We start from the raw sequence: 23,632 nt of genomic DNA on the forward strand, positions 1-23,632 counted from the left end.
TTTCCACATGAGGGAGGGAGAGAGAGAGAGAGAGAGAGAGGGGTTGGGGGGGAGGGAGGGAGGGAGGGAGGGAGAGAGAGGGAGGGAGGGAGGGAGAGAGAGAGAGAGAGAGGGTGGGAGGGAGGGAGGGAGGGAGAGAGAGAGAGGGGCAGGGAGGGAGGGAGAGAGAGGGGGGGCAGGGAGGGAGGGAGAGAGAGAGAGGTGGGGAGGGAGGGAGGGAGAGAGAGAGAGGTGGGGAGGGAGGGAGAGAGAGAGAGGGGGGGAGGGAGAGAGGGAGGGGGGAGAGAGAGAGAGAGAGGGGGGGAGGGGGGAGGGGGGAGAGAGAGAGAGAGAGGGGGGAGGGGGGAGAGAGAGAGAGAGAGGGGGGAGGGGGGAGAGAGAGAGAGAGAGGGGGGAGGGGGGAGAGAGAGAGAGAGAGGGGGGAGGGGGGAGAGAGAGAGAGAGAGGGGGGAGGGGGGAGAGAGAGAGAGAGAGGGGGGAGGGGGGAGAGAGAGAGAGAGAGAGGGGTGAGGGGGGGAGAGAGAGAGAGAGAGAGAGGGGGGAGGGGGGGAGAGAGAGAGAGAGGGGGGAGGGAGGGAGGGAGAGAGAGGGGGGGAAGGAGGGAGAGAGAGAGGGGGGGAAGGAGGGAGAAAGAGAGAGGAGGGAGGGAGAAAGAGGAGGGAGGGAGAAAGAGAGAGGAGGGAGAGAGAGAGGAGGGAGGGAGAGGGAGGGGAGGGAGAGAGAGGGAGGGGAGGGAGAGAGAGGGAGGAGAGGGGAGGGAGGGAGGAGAGAGAGAGGGAGGGGAGGGGAGAGAGAGAGGGAGGGGGGAAGAGAGAGCGGGGGGGGGGAAGAGAGAGCGGGGGGGGGAGAGAGGGGGGGAGAGAGAGCGGAGGGGGGGGAGGAGAGAGCGGGGGGGGAAGAGAGAGCGGGGGAGAGAGAGAGAGAGAGAGAGAGAGAGCGGGGGGGGGATAGAGAGCGGGGGCGCGGGGGGGTAGAGAGAGCGGGGGGGGGGAAGGGGTGGGGGGGGGAGACAGGGCGCCGGGTCTCGGGACGCGTCGGGTTCCGGGGGGGCGGGTGTCGGGTCGGGGGAGCGGGTGTCGGGTCTGGCTGCGGGGGTGGAGGCGGGTGTCGGGCGGGTGGGGTCGGGGTGTGGGGGGAGTGGCTGTCGGGTCGGGTCTGGTCGGCGGGGGGGGAGCGAGTGTCGGGTCTGGTCGGGGGGGGAGCAGGAGCTGGCCGTGGGAGGAGCCTCATTCACGCAGCCCCAGTGAGGCCATTCAGCCAGGGCTAGGGGCTGCGTGCTTCGGGCCCCTCCCACACAGTTCGGTGCCTGGAGCTACTGCACTTGCGTGCCCACTGCAGCGCGCATGTGCAGAGGTCCCGGCACTGTTTTCAGCGCCGGGACCTGGCTCCGCCCCCCCCACAGCTCGTGCTGACTGCGCCGAGTGCCACAGGACCTGTAAGTAGGTGGAGAATACCGAGGATTTTTTTAGGCGCCGTTTTAGGCGCGAAAAACGGGCGCCCAGCTCAGAGGGGCGCCCATTTTTTTTCTTGTGGAAACTTGGGCCCTCAATGTGGAGAGTTCACAGGTGACATGCACACTCTATCCACCACTCTAAGGACTGCATTCCTCAAAGTTGAGTAATTAACCAGAGTCTTTATAAAAAGCAAAAGATCAAAAACTCTTATTTTAATTGCACCATGTTGTGGAAAGATCATTGGGAAACACACTGAGATATAGTGGGCTGGAAATTCCGGCCTCCCAGGGTCTGTACGGAATGTCTACGGACCCGGGAAGGCATCGCAAAAGCCGGTTTTCAGCGCACAATGCGCATGCGCTGAAAACCGGCTTTTCTGATCAATCAAGCTGAAGCTTGACAGATCTCACACATAGCGGGTGTGAGGAGATTTGCAAGGGCAAGATAATGGGATTTACCCCTATCTTGCCCAGCAAACGTCCTCAAAATTCTTGTGCCTGATAAAAGCAGGCTTTTGGCCTACTTTTACAGGCGTAAAAGTTTAAAAACATACAAAAATATAATTTAATTAAATTTTTTTTAAACTCATTTTAAAAAACCCTGCCCACTACGTTACATTTATTTTTAACCATAATTAAAAAACTTTTTAAAAACTCGGAAAAAGAAATGTTCTCCAAGATATTTATTAACTTTTTAATTTTAATTATGTGAGGTGTGTTTTTTATTTTTTATTATGTGTTTAGTGTGTTTGTTTTTTTTTCGTGAATAGCAATGAGAACTTGTAGATATGGAGTTCTCATTGCTATTGATGAGAAAGCTGTGGAATACAGTCCCTGATTGGTTGAGCAGTCACACATGACTGCAAGTTCTGCGTGGGAACCAGGAGGACGGGAGCGCGCTTCACAGCACGGGAAGAGAAGGCCTCCCCACCGGAATCCTATGCTCCTCCCGGACCACCAGGTAAATTCGTAGAAATGTTTCAGGTCGGAGGCAATTGCCAGTGGGAAGCCTCCGACTGCAATTTCAGCCTCAGTATAGATATATGTGTATATACTGATTGATATTTATAATGAGCTCAGGGTTCATTTCCAATCCCTTTCACTTTCACCTTTGGCCTTCAAAAGATTTGCTGCTTCATTTATTTCCAGCTTTCTGTCCAGAGACCATTCGTTCCGATGTTGCTACACCAGAGATATATGTGAAACAGAGATCGATATTAGTGCTGGAGCTCCTGTCAAAAATGTAGTGAGTAATTCTGCTATAAACCTTGTGCAGAATTATCAGCTATAATACTAAACACAATTAGAATAATCAGCGAGGTACTTTCTCATTGACTACTTATACTCATAGTGCACAATTGTAATTCGGTGTATCCTCCACATAAGGTATTCAGTTTTGTTCAACATCTCATTTACTGAAAACAATATCCTCTTATTGTGTGTGTTAGTTGTGGCTCAGTGATACCACTCTTACCTCTGAGTCAGAAGGTCGTGGGTTCAAGCCCCACCCTGGAAACTCGAGCACATAATCTAGGCTGACACTCCAGTGCAGTACTGAGAGAGAGAGTGCTGCACTGTCTGAAGTACTGTCTTTCAGATGGGACATTAAACCGAAGCCCCGTCTGCTCTTTCAGGTGGACATAAAAGATCCCATGGCACTATCTCAAAGAAGAGCAGGGAGGTTCTCCCTGATATTCATCTCTCAACCAATGTCACGAAAATAGATTATCTGGTCATTATCGTATTTTTGTTTGAGAGCTTGCTGTACGCTGCTGCATGTCCTCCATTAACAGTGACGACAGTTCAAAAGTACTTCATTAGCTGTAAGATGCTTTTGGGACGTCCTGAGGTTGTGAAAGATGCTCTATGAATGCAAGTCTTTCTTTCCCGTATGTTTTTGTGTCTGGTTTTTTGCCTCACTGTTTTTATCATCTTTTGGGCCTCCCTTGTATTCTGTACCATTCCCCCTGATTGAAAGTGTAATGTATGCTCACAGGTTTTGTAAAACTGTTGCAGCGGGCAGTCGTGGGGGTCATTCAGCCCAACTGCCTGCCTCTATTCTGCGGCTACGTTCACACTAGGGAGATGGAGCACATGGTGTCCACCGACCGATATGCTTGCAGCCTTCCGCGAGAGGTGGGCACCAGAGAGACTGAAGTGCATCATCACCTCCAGCAACCAAATTTTAATTTGATTTGACATGGTTGCATTGTTAATTTGTGGGTTTTGATGCCCTTGCAAAAGGGGACACTTGATTTAATGTTATACAAAAATAGTTGTAGAGCTGTTGTGAGTGGCTTATCCAGTCACGTGATGTTCACTAGACGCAATGGGGTCAAGTTTCGGCCTGAGTTGCTCCTATTTTTTTTGGAGCAACTGTTTTAGAATGGAGTATCTTAGAAATTGCAATTCTCGGCATTTAGTTTGCTCCAGTTCTAGTCAGTTAGAACAGTTTCATTTTGGAACAGATTTTTTTTTCAAAAGGGGGTGTGTTCGGGCACTTACGCCTGTAATGATCCATCCTACAGGGTTGTTACAGTTGTCTTTTATTGTTACCGTCCTGTTGGGGGTAAAAGCATTGCTTCCCACCTTGCCCTTCATGCGTCGGATATCGTTTTTAGCCTTTCTGTGTTAAGTAATTCTACTAAGGTATGCTGGATATGTGTCCTGACATTACTATGCCACTGGCCTATGCCTGTCCCCATGTAATGATCTTTACTGTGGTGGGTATAGATGTAGAAGGGCCTATTTTGGTCGGGTAATCCCAGGGCTGGAGCACTTGTGAGAGCTTGTTTTAACCTTACAACCACAATTTCCTGATCTTTCTGCAGTAGTTGAATAGCCCATGTACCTGCCTGACCCCTTTCAGTGTTTGTGGCCTGGGCATTGATTGAATTGCTTCCTTTCTGTCCTTGGGCATCTGTCATGTATCCTAGATGTTACTTCGCTCCTTCCCACCTGCACCTTCCTAGGATTTATTTTTAATCCTGCGCTCTGTAGAGCTCCTAGCATTGTAGTTGAAGCTAGTAAGTGTTGTTGTTCTGTGCTGGAGGCAATAAGGATATCTATCCACATACTGCAAAAAGATGCTCCCTTCTTTGCCTGTTGGGGGCCTCGCCTTCCTGCACCTCCTCCCTTATTGCAGCTAAAACATATCAGCGGAGTTGCACGGGGGTGTGCCTCCTCCTCCTTCGTCTCTGCTGCTATTTTTGCTATCTTCTCTCTCTTTGTTTTGACTTTAACTCTTCTACATATTCTGCCCATTCCAAAGTTTTATCTCCTATCTTAAATCCTAACTTAATTATCTTTTGATGTGCCTCTCCTAGTCCGTCTTTAAACATTTTCAAGAATGCTGCATCATTTTTGTCGGTCATCAGCCCCAGAGTGGTTTTTGTGCTCAATCCACTTTTGTTCCCTGTACTCCCCTACCCTTTCGTCTGCCTTTTGAGTCACAGTATTCTACTCCAATCTTTTGTCAGAATTCTGTATTTCTACTATTTTTTGCTTTAGGGGTTGGTAACTTATTCAATAGAATTTGTCTTTTCTGTGCGCTGAGGGGTAGCTCCTGTATGGTAATGTGGGCTGCTCTACGTTTGTTGGTGGGAATGGTGGTAGTGCGTATTGGTGCCACTGATAGCCATTATCATGTGCCGGGGGCCACTCTACTCCGCACTCGTTATCCCAGTCCGGTTTACTGTTAGGTTGGGTTTGTGGACTACACTTACCCACCATGATGTACATTGGCTCTATTACCGTAGGCGATGGTGCTATGGCTGTGCACTGCTCTATCCATCTGGTCCTGTCTTTATCTCTCCCTATCTCCTTTATCTAACTCTTGAATTTGTTTTGTTTGAGTATCTATCTGTCCTCTTTAGCAGGCGAGTATTTATACATAGGATTTCTTCTTTTTATTTTTATTCTGACTATCCCACCATTTCCTCTGTGTCAGGTGAGTCTTCTTTCTTTTATTAAGAAATCCAAATTAATAATGTCCAGTATAAAACAGCTGTCAATGGAAAGGGTTAATTCCTTTACAGGTTTGTAAGAAGGCCTGACATCATTACGTGACTTCATGTAATCATCCGAAAATTTTTCCCCAAGTCTTCGTGTTTTCAAAACTTGCTTAGAAATTAGGAATCCGTTAAAACAGCAGAAATCATTAATAAAGTTGTCATAATAAAACCACCTCATCGGGAAAGACAGCATTTTAGATTAAATTCCAATTTCTCTAAACTTCCAATTCAAATACTTGCCAAAGATTTTTTCATGGATTTTAAAACGAGCCCACACATTTTTAATAGCTATTTTGTTTACTGAAATCAAATTTTCACCCAAGCTATATATATTCCAGCATTTCGTTTTTACGGTCCTGTTCACTGAGCAAATCTTGTGTTTTATTTCTCTCAGCGCAAAATCTAAACTTCCATGCCGGTTCCATCTTTTTTTAAGAATTCTCTAATTCCCAGTTTTTTCCTTCCTTTGCTGAGTTCGCCTAACTTAGATTTTTTTTCCCCTTTTGAATCCAAACTTAATTTTTTGATGACCTTTCTCTAGTCCATAGTTAAACATCTTTGTTTCTCTTTCTCGGCACAAAACTTGTGTGTCGGGTTTAACTCGTAAGTTTTTATATTTAAACCAATATCTTTTTCACAACCAATTTAAATCTCCTTTCTTCAAATTAGGTTTTGTATTTTGAGGATCTTCCTCCAGTCCATTTTCCTAAACATCTTTGTTTCTCTTTCTAGCAGCTGCAGCTTTCAAGGTCGCATTTTTATCTTTTGATAAAAACACACTGTCCTTTGTAAATTCAATTTAAATCTCCTTTTCTTTTATCGCAAACACTCTTTTTCCCCAATTAGACGTTCAATTTTTCTCAGCTAGCATATATACCCGGGACCCTTTTGGTCCATATTCCAGAGACCTCCCTTGGTCTTCATTTTATCCCACTGGCCAGTTTTCCTAAACATCCTGGGGTGGCACCCCCCTTTTTAGGTTGTATTCCTTCTTGTTTGCACTGTGCACGATCAATACCGGCTTTTCCGTGTTATTACCGTGTCACGCTTCGGGACATACACCTTATTTTTTCTCTAACGATCACTGGGGTCCTCTCACTTAGGTTGTATTCCTTTTTCAGGCAATACACCTATCCCACCCTTGGTTTTTGTCCTTCCGTGGTTCACTATAACTTGTTCTACAGATTACCTCCTTCCCCGTCGATGCTACAGCTGCAGGTGGTACAAAATCATACTCACTGCCATTCAGCTGTCGCATCATCCAAGTCGGAGGGTCTATATCCTGCCGACTACGCCAAATGTAGGGGTACAAAGAAGGCTTCTCTCCTTCTAAGGTGCACTAACTGATATAGTTAATCGAGACCTCGCCCTTCTGTTGGGGTTAAAAGAAGGCTTCTCTTCCTCGGGGTGGATTAACTGATATAGATAATCGACACCTCGCCCAGCTCCCACTGTATAACGACCCAGAAGTAAACAAACAAAACCTCAGGTTTACCGGTTTTATTACGAGCAATGCACGGGAAGGTTTAGCCTAAAACCTCCAAAATACAAGAGGTTTTAAGTACAATTTATACAGGTTTTGGAGAGAAGCACCCTCCTACAAAATCCTCTAATTCTATCAGCAAAGTTACATTGATTTGTTGACTCTTATCAAACTGTCTGAGTGGTATATGCAATTGCTCATCTTCTGTGGTGTTGTTCCATGACTTGCACTTTGCCAAAGTATAATAGACGCCTAAACTGGCTTCCTTATCTCTTCCTCAGACTTCTGATCAACAACTGCTGATTTTGCTGTTTTAAGTATTACAGAGGTTACGGATTCAGCTTAATGTGTTATACATTTGTGCCATGCCTACATAAAATGCATAGGCAATTATACAGACCCTCCTAATACTGCTAAGTTCACTACCTTCAGCATAATTCTAACCACCTATTTGCAACTCTTACAATTTATCCCATACATGCATCTTAGATGTTCTGTTTATTCGGTGATCCATGAAATTGGGTCAAGTGTGTCCAATCCTTCACCTATGAATAAGCCGATTTAGAAATAATTACTTTTTTTAAAAAAACTATACTGAACCATTTAATAATTTCATTGGTGTACACTAGTCAGTTTCTTGGCAAATTACATATTTTTGATATGATAAAACTTTTAATGTGTCTACTAGTTCTTGTGCACCTAAGAAAATTAGCACAATCCGAAGAGCCTTCCTGAAGTAGAACAATTAGCGAATCTCGCAATTTCGACTGGGGGCGTGGCTAGTTTTGTGAACGGGGCCTGATCCAGGCATATTGAATCTTTGATCCAGCGTAAATGATCGTGGAAAACACGAACGTAACTGGTTTTGTATGTAACTCACTTGGGTTTAAAATTCCCCGATCTTTCATGCTGGTTCGGCCTATTCCGCCCGGATTGCGCTGATATTAGTAGCTTAAACAAAAACTCTGCCCCTCGATGTTGGATGTCAGCGAGCGTCAAGACACCAGGCACCAAAAAATAAAACTGCTGAATAACGGGGTTTGTTAATAAGAGTGGCTTTAACTTTTGACTTCAGAGACCACTTATTGCAATATCATTGTGTCCAAATGTGTGTTTTAGACATTTTATATTCTTTAAATGCTTAAAATAACTCTAAATATATACTCCATAAATCAGCTAAGAGTATTATATTCAGCTGAAACAACCTTTGATATGATTTAGATCTGCATCATCATTAGAAAGAGAAAGAACTTGCATGTACATAGCAGCTAATTACACCCTTAAGTTGCCTCAGTCAATTTAACAGTCGGAATTCGCGATTGGGGCACAGTAAAGGCATTCGCTGCTGGCCCCGAAGAAAGCTGCCCACAAAGATCTCGCGATCTCTGTTGCAAGATGTTTGCCTTTTTCAACACATAAGTGATTTCCGTGTAATACAGTGGGATTCCCTAGAGTGCTCTGCTGTGACGTTAACAAGTGGTCTAAGCAGCCAATCACAATACAGACTTCTCACAGACTTTTATTTGAACTTTTAAAAAAAAATGAGAGCAAAATAAAGATTGGGGCTCCCATATGGGGAAAAGGTAAACCTGAAATAAATATGAATGAACTTTTAAAAAATATAAAATTTTTTTGAAGTTTCTTAAAAAATTTAATTTTTAATCATAATGGAGAAATTTGACACCACAAAATTAAAATTAGATTTTCAGGACCATAACCTTCCCTTTTGGTGTGAGGCTGGAGGAGATTACAGAGATAGGGAGGGCCTTGAAAACAAGGATGAGAATTTTGATATCTAGGTGTTGCTTAACCAGGACCCAATGTCTGTCAGCGAGCACAGGGGTGATGGGTGAACGGGACTTGGTGTGAGTTAGGACACGGGCAGCCATGTTTTTGATGCCCTCAAGTTTATGTAGTTTAACAGTGATATTGCCGCGGAAAAGCCCAAGTTTTCGTCCATTTTACTCATTTCACTGATTACATTGATTGCTGTCTATGGTTTTGGGGGGGGGGGGCGCGGAGGGGAGGGGTAGCCGGCGGGGGTACAGCGCAGCCATTGTCGGAGCAGTGAATGACTGACCGCAACTTCAGGATTTCCGCGTTTTACATGCGTATGCACTACATCCTGAAGTTCCAGTCAGTTTCAAAGGGGTAATAACATGAATGGTGTTAGTTCGCCATTATTACCCACCACAATTTCCGGCCCAATTAATAACTTTTGAAGTGCAATCACTTGTTATGTAGGCAACATGGCAGCCAACTTGTGCACAACAAGATCACATAAACAGCAAATGAGATACAAATCAGTTAATTTTTGGGGGATGGTTGTGTATGAGGAAGGAATGTTGGCCAGGACAGTAGCATATAAGATCTTTTACATCCACCTCAACAGGCAGGGCCTTATCCACTGCACTGAAATGTCAGCTAGATGATGTAGTTAATTCTTGAGTTGGGCTTGAACCACAGCCTTCTGATTCAGAGGTGAGAGTGCTACCAATGAGCCAATCTGGCACATTACCATCTCAAGTACAGGAATTTAATATTCCATCCTCCATAGTGAACTGCATGTGGATTTAATGGTACAGTCTTCAAAATTACTGCAGTTGTATAGGGCCTTGGTGAGGCCACACCTGGAGTATTGTGTACAGTTTTGGTCTCCTACTCTGAGGAAGGACATTCTTGCTATTGAGGGAGTGCAGCGAAGGTTCACTAGACTGATTCCCAGGATGGCAGGACTGACATATGAAGAAAGACTGGATCAACTGGGCCTTATATTCACTGGAATTTAGAAGAATGAGAGGGGATCGCATAGAAACATATAAAATTCTGATGGGACTGGACAGGATAGATGCAGGAAGAATGTTCCTGATGTTGGGGAAGTCCAGAACCAGGGGTCACAGTCTAAGGATAAGGGGTAAGCCATTTAGGACCGAGATGAGGAGAAACTTCTTCACTCAGAGAGTGGTGAACCTGTGAAATTCTCTACCACAGAAAGTTGTTGAGGCCAGTTTGTTAGATATATTCAAAAGGGAGTTAGATGTGGCCCTTGCAGCTAAAGGGATCAAGGGGTATGGAGAGAGAGCAGGAATGGCATACTGAAGTTGCATGATCAGCTATGATCATATTGAATGGTGGTGCAGGCTCGAAGGGCCGAATGGCCTACTCCTGCACCTATTTTCTATGTTTCTATTAAAAACCTCTGTGTGTCTTAGTCGTTTATTTTTCTTATTTTGCACAACAAACAAGATAATTGGATTGCACGTGGCTAGTATATATATGTGGATTATAATTATGGCAGTGTTTAGCCAAAAAGAAGGAATTACTTCATATAATTTATGTCAAATGTTTTTCACGAATTGAATTCTTACAAAAGTATTTAATTCAAACAACGTTTTAAAAAAAAAACCTAACAAATCTTTTGTCATCTTGAGAATAATGAGTCAGTAACAGATGTAAGAAACAAACAAAATTGAATAACAGCTCGATAGAAGAGTTACCTTTGCTCCCCTTCGCTGTGATCAGAGCTTTGCTCGCTACAGTCCAGTTATTCATTGGCGACAAGGGCTCCATTATTGCAGATCCTCTGTATTTTGTACGTGTTTAAGCCAATACCAATAGCACTGACAGAATGCTTGCACTTTTGTCTATTTTCTTGGCTGGTTATTGTGCATGTTAATTTGCTAACATTAATATGTACTTTCCTCCATTTTCAAATAAGAATCAACAAGCTGGACAAATGGAGATGATGATCATGTTGTTGCAAGGGCAGAATATGATTTCACTGCTGGCTCAGAAGAAGAGATCTCATTTCGTTCAAATGATATGCTGAACCTGGCTCCCAAAGGTGAGTTCTTCAACTATGTTTCCAAACTGGCAACCCAATAGGGTGAAACATACAAATTCTTAAATATATATATCGAAATGCTGATAAAATTAAAACTCAAGCAGCAAATACTGAGGTCCATTTGCTAACATTAGCAAAAAAAAGTCGGCATTCATATAAAGCTTCAAAGTACTTCTCCTTTTGTAATAAGCATAAGATCCACAAGGGCTGGAATGAAATTCAATTTGTGCTGTTTCTTTCTCCCTAATAAAAGGTAAGTAGCAAATAAAGACAACTGGGACTAAATTTACAGTTTTGAAGATTACTACTGAATGAAAAGTAAATTAATTTTAGAATTTTTTTCTTCCTATTTTCTTCCCTCTCTGAAGGCAGTCACTCAAATTGGGACATGGTTCCATAGACATCAGCAACTGCACCAGTGCATCACCCGTGGCCATTCTTCATGTATGATCCTAGACAGTGAGAGTTGGTAGGCTGTTTGTCCATAGAGGGCATTGCAGCTGGGCCTAGCTGTAAAATGTTACTTCCATCATCATCCCAACATGTCTGTTTATACCACATGACTTCATTAATTCAGAAGTGAAACCTTTTCTCTCAGCTTTAAAGACATGCTTTTTTTCCCTTTTCCATAGAGATTGGATGGTTCATGATTTAATAGATTGGTAATGTCCATCTGGCCCATGGTCTGCCTTTGTACAAGCTAAAATTTAATTTGGAAAGCCGAGACTAATTAAGAAATACAGACCATGATGGATAGAAAAAAGATTTAAGACGATGACAGAATTTGGGACTGAGTGTGCAAAAGACATAAGTATGTATAAAGAGGGCAATGAGCAGGGAGCAAGTATAAACTAGAAGCAAAGGATTGGTGATGAGATATCAGACTTCAAGAGTGAGCAAATAGTGAAAGCCAGACAAATGAAACAAATCAAAATAGGCAAAAGTGAGAGGTGGGCAAAGGCCTGTGTTAGCTGGTGAGCAATATTTGAAATGCTTCTTGTTGAAAGGAAGGGGCAGTTGGCATACATAAATGTTTCTAAAGTAGCATAACACATGTTAATGATCGATACATAAGTTATAAAACTAGTGATGATGTTGGAAGGTTTAAATCTGCTGTATAACAATTTGAATGGGTTTAAATAGAGTACGGTAGCATAGTGGTTATGTTACTGGACTTGTAATCCAGAGACCTGGGCTAATGATCTGGAGACATGAGTTCAAATCCCACCATGGCAGCAGGGGAATTTAAATTCAGTTAATTAAATAAATCTGGGCTTAAAAAGCTAATATCAGTAACGGTGACTCTCAAACTATTGGATTGTCGTAAAAACCCATCTGGTTCAGTAACGTTCTTTAGGGAAGGAAATCTGCCGTCCTTCCCTAGTCAGGCCTATATGTGACTCCAGACCCACAGCAATGTGGTGGACTCTTAACTGCCCTCTATGGTTCAAGAAGACGGATTACCACCACCTTCTCAAGGGCAATTAGGGATGGGCAATAAATGCTGGCCTTGCCAGCGGCGCCAACATCCCATGAACTAATAAAAAGAATATTTAAATTGTTAAGACCTGATCTACAGTTGAATGTGAATTTTATCACATCTGTCCCTTTTGCCAAAATACAGAAAGCACTGAAAACATTTCCCATTCATTGAAATTTGAATAAGGCTTTTCAACTCTTTTAGGAGCGAATTCATGAAGCACTTGGTTAGACTCAGTCCAAAATGCTTGATTGAGGTGAATTTGGTACTGATGTAAAACCTGCTGAATTGTTTTGCTTCTCTTTTCAGAACAACAGCCCAAAGTACGTGGGTGGTTGCTGGCCAGTTTGGATGGTCAAACAACTGGATTAGTGCCAGCCAATTATGTCAGAATTTTAGGTAAAAGACGGGGCAGAAGGCAAGTGGAGCTGGAACGCATTGCCGAGAAACAGCCACAGACACAAGGCGGTTCAGCAACTGCAGAAGGAGCTACTGTCGTAGAGACACTGGAGGAACAAGAGGCAGCCTTTGAATCTGTTTTTACTGAAATACCAGGACACAATAAAGATTCTGCCACTGTAGAATCCATCAATATTAGGAAAGATGTAGTGAATGTCTAACAACCCTAATAATAACAGGAAGAAACCTTTCCCTTCTGTAATTATATTCATAGCTTTTAAGCTTCTGTTGTACCGAATTATAGTTCTTTCATCCTCAACCCAGAAACATATTCTTTGAAAAATGAATCAGGTACATAAAAAGTTTAATTTATTTGTCACCTACTAGAAAGTATCCCATAATCCTTGGCCTACATAGACCTGGTAATTCATATCCTTGGCCTATATAGAACAGATAATTATCAGTTATTATATCTCTTGTATCTTTTATAAAAGGTTTGATGTTGAACCATAAGCCAATAAGCTTAATCTATATGTTGGTCTGTCTGAATAAGTTGTTGTTCTTTGGAGACTTGGATTTTGTTCAACAAGATTGCCTACAGTTGGTTATATTAATGTAATTCATATCTTTATTGGAAAGCTGTATCCTAAAATTTGAATACTCAGGTTTTTTTGTATTGTGCAACTGGTGGCATTCTGGTAAGTTTGGTAGTAAACCTGTAGCTTGTGATGCCACTGCTGCTTGATGAAATTAACTAGATAATTTTACTACAATGTGTATTAACTCAAAATGAATCGGTATAGCAAACATTTAAAGAAAACTGTTTTTTTAAACTGTTCACATCTATCAATAAATTAATATATGTCTGACATGACGCCCCTAGTTAATTGGATAACCTTGAAACTGGTACTGGTTTGCTGTTAGTTTACTGAAATATTATGATGTGTAGTAATCCCAACAAGGTGAAATAATCTAACTGTAGCAATGGCAACTTTAGAAACTTACTTTAAAGACCTGTGTCCAACCCAGTGTGACAGTATGAATGTTACCTGACAAAAGTAATAAATGGTGAAACGTTATTGTAAAGAAAGAATGTAGGAGATCCGCTGAATAGTTATTTGCATAATTTAATATTAACTGGTCTTTTCATGTGGATATGTAAATTTCTTAACCAATTCTCTTCAAACATTATTATGATATCAGTCAATAAAATATACAGAGATTGGGAAGTTTCCATACAGAGTGCTCTTTGCATTGTGAAATATGTACATTTTTATTGTTTTAATATAAGGCTTCCCCCTCTCTCTTACTGTTCCATATCTCTGTGCTCAAAATTCTCACCCTTGTTTTCAAATCCCTCTCTATCTCTGTAATCTCCTCCAGCCCCACAACCCCCGAGATGTCTGCGCTCCTTTAATTCTGCCCTCTTGAGCATCCCTGATTATAATCGCTCAGCCATTGGTGGTCGTGCCTAGGCCCCAAGCTCTGGAATTCCCTGCCTAAACCTCTCCGCCTCTCTATCCTCCTTTTAAAGACGCTTCTTAAAACTTACCTCTTTGACCAAGCTTTTGGTCATCTGCCCTAATTTCTGCTTATATGGCTCGGTGTCATTTTTTTGTCTACAATACTCCTGTGGGACATTTTATTACATTAAAAGTACTATATAAATACAAGTTGTTGTTGTTGCTGCTTCATGCATTTTCAAAGGAGTGAGTGAAATGGATCATTGCCCTGGAGTTGTGCAACAAAGGTAACTAACACTCTTTAAATTAGGCCTGTGCAATTATTTAAATAGTCTTTGTAAATAGTTGCAGGTGTAGCAATCATTTCCATATAATGGATTTAAAATTTTCTCCAGTTTTTATGATCACTGTAACTGTGAATAAATACATCTGCACCCAGTGTTGTATTGAGCCTGTAGTTCAGGAAAGTCCCAAGTTCAAGCCTTGGTCTGTGCTGAGTTAGCTGGGGTGGTAATCAATGGGGTATAATTGACCTCCAAGCCCCTTCGAGACTACAGAGGTGAACAATCAACCAAGTTATTTGGGGGGCTGGGTTTGAATCTAGAATTAATTCTGATGGCTGTTAAGGCATTTATAAGTAAAATGAGTTTGAAGCTATTTTAGTCTAGTTCCAATGAACATAAATCCAAAAAATAAATTTTCCTTCAAATTACCACACAATTGCAATTAACTCTGTAAATAGGCAGTTTGGGGATTCTTTGGTGGGATGGGTTGGGATTTAGGAGCTTGAGGTTAGGTTATAAACACCTTTTCCAGGTGAGAGGCAGAATTCAAGAGTTGATTCTTGGTAGATTTGATGACTAGATGAAAAGTAGACTGCAAAATTATTGTTCATTGCTAGTTATATATTGGATCCAAAAAGTTTGAATTTTGGAGACCTTCCAAGCAAACAAGATCAAGTGGTTTTCTTTTAATTAATACAATAAGCTTGTTGAATCAACAACAAAAACAACTTGTATTTATATAGTGGCTTTAACATAATAAATGTCCCAATGCGCTTCACAGAAACGTGATAAAACAAAATTTGACACTGAGCCACATGAGAAATTAGGGCAGATGACCATAAGCTTGGTCAAAGAGGTAAGTTTTAAGGAGCGTCTTAAAGAAGGAACGAGGCGGAAAGGTTTAGGGAAGGAAAGTTCCAGAGCTTGGGGCCTTGGCAGCTGAAGGCACGGCCACCAATGGTTGAGCAATTAAAATCAGAGATGCTCAAGAGGCCAGAAATAGAGGAGCGCAGGTTATCTCCGGGAGATTGTGGGGCTGGAGGAGATTAGAGATGGGGAGGGGCGAGGCCATGGAGGGATTAGAAAACAAGGATGAGAATTTTAAAATCAAGTCATTGCTTAACCGGGAGCCAACGTCAGTCAGCAAACATAGGGGTGATGGGTGAACGGGACTTGGTGCAAGTTATTACATGGGCAGCAGAGTTTCGGATGGCCTCAAGTTTACATAGGGTAGAGTTTGGGAGGCCAGCCAGAACTGCGTTGGAAGAGTCAAGTCTCGAGGTAACAAATGCATGGATGAGAGTATTAGCAGCAGATGAGCTGAGGCAGGGGCGGAGTCGGGCGATGTTATGGAGGTGGAAATAGGTCTTGGTTATGGCGCAGATATGTGGTATGAAGCTCATTTCCGGGTTAAATGTGACATTAAGGTTGTGGACAGACTGGGTCAGCCTCAGACAAATGCTAGGGAGCGGGATGGAGTCAGTGGCTAGGGAACAGAGTTTGTGGCGGAGACAGAAGACGATGGCTTTGGTCTTCCCAATATTCATCTTGTACAGTTTAACATTTTAAGAAGTGTTCTATGTGGTGTATATATTTAATTATATGTCGTTTAGATTTGGCAGAAATTTCCTACCACAAACAACAAATGATCTAACTGGTGGATGTGTGCCTATAACCTCTCCAAGGGGTGACATTAGGTATTACAGAAAGGATCCAGGCTATTAATATAATAAGAACATAAGAAATAGGAACAGGAGTAGGCCATATGGCTCCTCGAGCCTGCTCCGCTATTCAATAAGATCATGGCTGATCTGATCATGGACTCAGCTCCACTTCCCTGCCCACTCCCCATAACCTCTTATCCCCTTAACGTTTAAGAAACTGTCTATTTCTGTCTTAAATTTATTCCATATCCCAGCTTCCACAGCTCTCTGAGGCAGCGAATTCCACAGATTTCTCCTCATCTCAGTTTTAAATGGGTGGCCCCTTATTTTAAGATCATGCCCTCTAGTTCTAGTCTTCCCCCATCAGTAGAAACTCTGCATCCACCTTGTCAAGCCCCCTCATAACCTTATACGTTTCGATAAGATCACCTCTCATTTTTCTTAATTCCAATGAGTAGAGGCCCAACCTACTCAACCTTTCCTCACAAGTCAACCCCCTCATCTCTGGAATCAACCTACTTAACCTTCTCTCAACTGCCTCCAAAACAAGTGTATCCTTTCGTAAATATGGAAACCAAAACTGCACACAGTATTCCAGGTGTGGCCTTACCAATACCCTGCATAGCTGTAGCAAGACTTCCCTGCTTTTATACTCCATCCCCTTTGCAATAAAGGCCAGGATTCCATTGGCCTTCCTGATCACTTGCTGTACCTGCATACCATCCTTTTGTGTTTCATGCACAAGTACCCCCAGGTACTGCTGTACTGCAGCACTTTGCAATTTTTCTCCATTTAAACAATAACTTGCTCTTTGATTTTTTTCTGCCAAAGTGCATGATTTCACATTTTCCAAAATTATACTCCATCTGCCAAATTTTTGCCCACTCACTTTTCCTCCCATCTTTGTATCGTCAGCAAACTTGGCTAATTTACATTCAGTCCCTTCTGCCAAGTCGTTAATATAAATTGTAAATAGTTGGGGTCCCAGCACTGATCCCTGCGGCACCCCACTAGTTACTGGTTGCCAACCAGAGAATGAACCAGTTATCCCAACTCTCTGTTTTCTGTTAGTTTGCCAATCCTCTATCCATGCTAATATATTACCCCCAACCCCGTGAACTTTTATCTTGTGCAGTAACCTTTTATGTGGCACCTTGTCAAATTCCTTCTGGAAGTCCAAATACATCACATCCACTGGTTCCCCTTTATCCACCCTGTTCGTTATATCCTCAAAGAATTCCAGCAAATTTGTCAAACATGATTTCCACTTCATAAATCCATGCTGACTCTGCCTGACCGAATTTTGCTTTTCCAATAAATTTAAACTTCTTCAATTATCCCCTTTAGGACATGTATCCTATTATAGCTACTGTTTCTAAAGATGTTTTAGGGCAACATTTCATAATACTACCTTGTTCTCAATTTTGATTCTCTGAACTTAATATCAGATCCCTGAATGGTTATGAGAATTTGATTTGAATTCTAAATCTAACCACCATATAATCAAGTCAAAATTGCTATTGCTTAAAGTAAAATAAAACTACACCTCAGTTTTTTGTTGCTATAGTTTTCTACAAGTATCAACGTTCTCTTTAAAATGTTGGACCAGGTAGCTTACCAACAGTTTGGAATTATATGGTGACAGGAGTGATATTTATTACAACAGATGGCTTTTTCCTAAAGTTTTCTCTGTTCCTTTGATTTGTGGCTATGACATAGAATAGAAAGGTGCGTTAAATGTGATATGATCTCCTACTTCTAGCAGGGGAACATGTAGGATTTAATTTACAAAAGAAAAAAGCGTGTTCTGTTTTTGTCCCCAATTTTCCTCTCCTGAAGGCATTGATTCCTTGCTTTGGGTACAGTTCCATGCGCACTAGGCAGCCTTAGTGGCCATTATTTATTTGTGAATTTAGACAGTGAATGTTAGCGGGCTATTCAATTACAACCAGGCTCAATCTTGCCTTTACCCTTCTTCCATACATACATACTTACAGCAGGCATCGCTGTACAGCCGTTGAGAGAGGAAGCCTGGTGTTGAAATCAGAGAACCCAACACAGACCCAGGACACAGCTTGGACCTTCCTGGTCTGTAAGGCTCAGCCTAGGCAAACTTGGGTCATCATGAGAGCCAAAATTGCTCCTGAATGGAAGCCATTCATTTATAGTTGTCATTTTCACAGCAGGAATAGATTAGCAGGGTTGAACCCTCTGTTTACCTGTACATACGATGGTTACTTTATCATTTGTCCGGTATGATTTTAGGGGGTACGGTAGCATAGTGGTTATTTATTGGACTAGTAATCCAGAAGCCTCGACTAATGATCCGGAGACATGAGTTCAAATCCCATGGCAGAATTTTAAATCAATTAAATAAAATCTGGAATAATGGTGACTGTGAAATGCTGTAAAAACCCATCTGGTTCACTAATGTCCTTTAGGAAATCTGCCATCCTTACCTGATCTGGCCTATAGTTTAGCAAGCCATTCAGTTGTATTCAAGAAGGTGGCTCACCACTGCCTCGAGGGCAATTAGAGATGGCCAATAAATGCTACCCTTGCCTGTAACGTTCACATTACACCAATTTTTAAAAAAACTTTGAAGTGGTGAACAAAAGAGGTGAAAATTATGGATGCTTTGAACTACCATTTGGATTTTATAAGCTTTTGGGATCATAGATTTTTCAGACTAAAATTGTGTTGCACAGCTTTTTGCTCTTATTCAGTACCACAACACTCGTCTCTAGAAATCAACTGTTCTAAGTGTTTTTGTAGAAATGGCTTATGATTCTAGATCATTTTACAATTATCAGCATATGGTACAGATATTAAATGTTTGTTGTAGTGAACAAATTGGGGTTGAAAGTTGCACAGGACTGGTACAAAAAATTGAGAACAGCTTACTTGAGAATTGAATACCCTGTTATTGAAATAACACTGACTATTGTTAGGGAGTTCAATAGAGTGCACTTGAATCTATCGTAAAGAGTATCAAGGTATCTGAAAACTGACTACATACATGCAAATCATTTTCTTAACTTCTGAGAACTTGAATTTTAGTTGTAGTTGTGAAATGATTCTGAGTGTGTGATCCATATTCTCTGCATAAATTATTACTAGTCCGATCTTGCCCCAGCATTTACAAGTGCAGTTTTCAACGGATATGGTTTTTTGCATTATATCATAGGTAGACAGGAACATTGTTATGATTATATATTTACTTCTGCCATTTTAGAAAGTAAAGTCTAAACATATTTAGAAAATAACATCCATAGGTATATAAAAAATTTTTCAAAGAATATTTTTCTGTCATTTTGTGCAGTCACATACTAAAGCATATTGAGGCATCTTTAACTGCTAGTTTGCAGGAAAATTCTGAATCTCTTCATGAAACATTTTTGTTAATGCATGAAATTGTGGCTATTTACAAAGCAATGTTAAGAGCAAGAAACTATTTCAAGCCTTTTTTTAATGAGACACATTAGCCATAGTATAACAGGAGAATATATTATATTGTCCTCAAGCTGCATTTGCCAGCATCTGATGTCACTTTTAATGGTAATCATCAGTTACACGTTCTGACATCGTAGCTATGCTTTGAACAGTTGTATATTACAGGTTAAGAGTATATTCATCATTGCATGAGCGTGATTTATGTAGATTATCTAGAATCTATTTTAGAGAACTTAATAAACTATGCAATTATTTTTGTAATAAAATTAAAGTTTTGCCACAAAAATGAGATTTTTTGGTTTCAAATGATCATGTAATACTTCTAAAAGTTCACAATGTATAGTTTTGATTTGAAGTTATGTAATTCAAATCTTTTTGGGGGAAATTGTGTTGTTTTATTGGATAATTCAATTATTTTGTGCAAAAATGACAGAATTCCCAGGACTAGACTATTGTATAAATTACACTGTAACCTTGACAGTCAAAGTCTATGAAAGTATGGAGTGGAGAGTTAGTTGTGCTTTTAAAATAACACATTTTCCATTCCACAACATTGGTAAATATGCTTTTATTTTAAGTAGTTTAGGTTGAGTTATTTCAGTAAAACTTGAACACTTTTAAGCCCTTAAGGTCTCAGCTAAGGTAGAAGTAATGTGGATAAACTTGGCAGTCAAAGAAAAGAGCCACCTTAGTATTAGTGCTATATACAGCACCATGATCACGTGTGAAAAGTTAGTAGACATAGTAGTTTATAAATTAATTATTTTTCTCACAGCAGGATACCTATACTGTGCTATTGATGAAGATAATTATTTATAATTTCAAAAATAAAAGCCCCAATTTATCACTTAATCATTATGGCAGAGAAGTGTGTGTACTGGGCTGAAGTTGTAAGATTGGCAGTAGGCAACAACATTTTATCCATTACAATAAAAATAAATATTGATAATTTTTTGTTCACTCTTGCTACAGAAACTGCAGTCCTTGAAGTACTAAAATGAAGGTTGAACTACCTTCTGATGAAATGATAACCTACAGCCAGCCACTTGATATTATGAATGATGTTTTAACAAATAGGAAAGTGTTTGTTCCTGTTGCAGCAAAACAAAAGCAATATATGTTAAAATGTTATGGATGTTCCACTTGGAATGATTTGAAAATGCAGAAACTGCGAAAGACAATTTACTTGCTGTGTGTTCCTATGTACTTGCTGCAAAAGCTGCTGTTCAAATCATTGGCAGGTTTTCTGTACTTAATCAACTGTTTTATCTTTAAGTCTTACTTGTAGGATCTTCTCCAAGTTTCAGCATCAGGGATTTACAGCTTTTGCATTCCTAAAGAAAAATAATAACTAATAATAATAACTTTTATTTATATAGCACCTTTAACGCAGTAAAACATCCCAAGGCGCTTCACAACAGTGTTACAAGACAAAACAGATACATTTGACACCGAGCCACAAAAGAAGAAATTAAGACAGATGATCAAAAGCTTGTGTAAAGAGGTAGGTTTTAAGGAGCGTCTTAAAGGAGCGTAGAGAGGTGAATAGGTTTAGGGAGGAAGTTCCAGAGCTTAGGGCCCAAACAGCTAAGGCACGGCCACCGATGGTTGAGCAGTTCTAATGAGGCATGTTCAAGAGGCCAGAATTTGAGGAGCGCAGACATCTTTTGGAGTTGAGAGTCTGAAAAAGATTAGAGATAGGGAGGGGCAAGTCCATGGAATGATTTGTAAACAAGGATGAGAATTTTGAAATCGAGGCGTTTAACCGGGAGCCAATGTAGGTCAGAAAGCACGGGGTGATGGGTGATCGTGATTTGGTGCAAGTTAGTACATGGGCTGCAGAGTTTTGGATGACCTCAAGTTTACGTAGTGTAGCATGTGGGAAGCCAGCCAGGAGTGAGTTGGAGTAGTCAAGTCTAGACGTAACAAAGGCATGAATGAGGGTTTCAGCAGCAGAAGAGCTGAGGCAGGGGCGGAGGTGGGCAATGTTTTGGAGGTGGAAAAAGGCGATTTTAGTTAGGCTGCGGATATGTGGCTGGAAATTCATTTCAGGGTCAAATATGACACCTAGGTTCGAACAGTCTTGTTCACCCTCAGAGTGATGCTGGGGAGAGGGATGGAGTCAGTGGTTAGGGAACGCAGTTTGTGGCGGGGACCAACAATAATGGCTTTGGTCTTCCCAATATTTAATGGGAGAAAATTTCTGCTCATCCAGTATTGGATGTCAGACAAGCAATCTGACAATTTAGATACCAAGCAGGGGTCTAAAGAAGTGGTGGAGAGGTAAACTGGGTGTTGTCAGCATACACGTGGAAAGTGACTCCGCGTTTTCGGATGATACTGCCAAGGGACAGCATATAGATGAGAAATAAGAGGGGGCCAAGGACAGATCCTTGGGAGACACCAGAGGTAACGATGCAGGAGTGGGATAAGAAGTCACTGTAGGAGATTTTCTGGCTACAATTAGATAAGAGTAGAACCAGGCGACTGCAGTCCCAAGTAGCTGGACGTTGGTGGAGAGGCATTGGAGGAGGATGGAGTGGTCAACTGTGTCAAAGTGCAGACAGGTCCAGAAGGACGAGGAGAGATAGTTTGCCTTTGTCACACTCACAAAGGATGTTATTTGTGACTTTGATGAGATCCGGTTCGGTACTGTGGCGGGGCGAAAACCAGATTGAAGGGATTCAAACATTGAATTCATGGAAAGATGGTCACGGATTTGGGAGGTGACAACACATTCAAGTACTTTGGACAGGAAAGGGAGGTTGGAGATGGGATGATAACTAGCAAGCAAAGTGGGATCAAGGGTTGGTTTTTTGAGGAAAAGGGTGATGATAGCAAATTTGAAGGAGAGGGAAACAGTTCCTGAGGAGAGAGAACTGTTAACAATATTGACTAAAATGGGAGCCAAAAAAGGAAGTTGGATGGTCAGCAGTTTAGTGGAAATAGGGTTAAGAGAGCAGGAAGTGGGTCTCATGGAGAGATCAAGAGGGGAGATCAAAGAGAAATATGAGTTTAGGGCTAGGGCAGGTGGGAGCCTCAGTTGAAGTTTGGGCCTGTGGGCTAGGTGAAGGAAGGGAACTTGCAGAGGCTGCTGATCGGATGGTCTCAATTTTTGAGACAAGTCCATGAGCTCCTCACACTTGTTGTTGGAGGAGAGTGTGATGGAAACAGGGGAGAGGGGTTTTTGGAGACGGTTAGCAGTAGAGAATAGTAGCCGGGGTTTATTTTTGCAATCCAGAATGATCCTGGAATAGTGAGCAGTTTTTGTAGACAAGAGTAGGAACCTATAATGTTTTACGAATTTGAGCCAGATCTGGCAGTGAATGGCTAAACCAGTTGTCCGCCACATCCGTTCAAGTCTGTGCCCTTTTGACTTGAGGGAGCGAAGATGAGGGCTGTGCCGGGGAACGGCCAACGTGGGAGAGAGTAATGGTTTTAATAGGGACTAGGGCATCAAAGGTGGTGGGGAGGGTGTGGTTGAGCAGATCGGTGGCTGCAGAAATGCCACTGTTAAAAGAGGGCCAAAGATTGGACAGTTTTGAGTTGATAAGTGCAGTTGTAAGAGAGTTTGGAGAGAGTTTTTTTCCAAGGGCGGATGCAGAAGGAAGTAGGTTTGGATTGGGGAAGGGAGATGTGGGTCGAGAGCGATACAAGGAAATGGTCAGAGATGGCTTTATCTTTAATTGATACAGTTGGAATAGCAAGGCCACGAGGGATTGCAAGGTCAAGGGGGTGGCCGTGAAAAAGGGTTGAGGAATTTATATGGAGGGAGAGATTAAGGGAGGACAGGAGAGTAATGAACTCAGGAGAGAGAGCATGATGAATTGAGATGGAGATTGAAGTCACCGAGAATGAGCAATTGCTCGGTGCATAGGCTGAGGGAGGAATGCAGTGAGGATATATCCGTGATAAAATTTTTATCATATTTGGGTGGGCGGTAGAGAACGAGAATTTTGAGTGAGAGGGGTGGAATAAGGCGAGATGTTCAAAAGATGAGAAAGTGCTGGAGGAGTAGGGGGACAGACCAAGGTATGTTTAGTGATGAGAGCTATTCCATCACCATGGTGATCTGGGCGGGGCAAATGGTGGAAGG

At 41.9% G+C, this 23,632-nt stretch overlaps 1 protein-coding gene across 1 annotated transcript in view; it reads left to right on the plus strand.

The window, feature by feature from the left end:
- pex13 (peroxisomal biogenesis factor 13) overlaps window positions 1-13,904 on the plus strand; it is a 29,332-nt gene extending 15,428 nt beyond the window's left edge. Inside the window, exons 3-4 of the mRNA XM_070889627.1 lie at window positions 10,668-10,793; window positions 12,583-13,904. Of these exons, the coding sequence (XP_070745728.1) occupies window positions 10,668-10,793; window positions 12,583-12,893 (437 nt within the window). The 3' untranslated portion in view covers window positions 12,894-13,904. The remainder of the gene's footprint in view (window positions 1-10,667; window positions 10,794-12,582) is intronic.
- The last annotated feature ends 9,728 nt before the right edge of the window (window positions 13,905-23,632 follow it).

This window comes from Pristiophorus japonicus, chromosome 9, assembly GCF_044704955.1.
Source record: "Pristiophorus japonicus isolate sPriJap1 chromosome 9, sPriJap1.hap1, whole genome shotgun sequence".
Classification (NCBI taxonomy): Eukaryota; Metazoa; Chordata; class Chondrichthyes; family Pristiophoridae; genus Pristiophorus; species Pristiophorus japonicus.